We start from the raw sequence: 760 nt of genomic DNA, 5'->3' as shown, positions 1-760 counted from the left end.
TGCTCGGGCCCTATTTTAAGGAAAAAGGTCATGCTTCGTTTGAGATCGTTGGAGATTCGTCTGCGTGACAAAATCAAATTGAATCCGCCAAAATGATAATTTACAAGGATATTATTACAGGCGACAAACTCTTCAGCGATTCTTACACCATAACCCAATCGACAATTGTTACTATGAAATCGACGGAAAGTTGATTACTGAAAAAGATCGTGATTTTTGACAGCATGATTGGTGCCAACCCTTCAGCTGAAGGTGGTTTGGAAGACGTGACACTAAATGAAAGCACAGATAATAATATTGTCATTGCCTATAAATTTCAGAAAACTGGTTTCAGTAAAAAAACAAAACAAACAATTTATGACCTTTATAATAGACTATATGAAAAAAAGTTATGGCACAACGAACCTGATCGGGTTGCCAATTTAAGTGAAATTACAGGTCAAAGTAAAAGATATATTGAGTCCTTTTTATGACTACGAATTTTATAATGGTAAATCGATGAATCCAGATGGTTGAATTTTGCTTCTAAATAACCGGTAAGATGGAGGTACGCCATTTTCAGTCTTTAAAGATTCAGTTATGACTAAAAAATATTAGACGTACGAAATGGAATATCCTGAAAGGCAGAACATCTCAGGGCAACGTCTATCGAGCGTTGTTAAGTGAGCAGTAGTTTAAATGTTTATCGGTTAAATATATTCGAACACATTCGCCGTAGTATGTTAAATATAGTAATCGCAATACACTTGCTCAATATTAC

The 760-nt window shown here is 35.0% G+C and overlaps 1 protein-coding gene across 1 annotated transcript; it reads left to right on the top strand.

The window, feature by feature from the left end:
* The first annotated feature begins 48 nt into the window (after window positions 1-48).
* LOC145241671 (uncharacterized) lies at window positions 49-540 on the top strand. The gene is given in 2 exon segments (XM_080104800.1): window positions 49-189; window positions 428-540. Coding segments are annotated over 2 exon segments (210 nt in total). The 5' UTR covers window positions 49-92.
* Window positions 541-760: the final 220 nt, after the last annotated feature.

This window comes from Euprymna scolopes, chromosome 20 (assembly GCF_053919585.1).
Source record: "Euprymna scolopes isolate OS-2025 chromosome 20, ASM5391958v1, whole genome shotgun sequence".
NCBI lineage: Eukaryota > Metazoa > Mollusca > Cephalopoda > Sepiida > Sepiolidae > Euprymna > Euprymna scolopes.
This window is presented reverse-complemented; position numbering and strand designations above follow the sequence as displayed.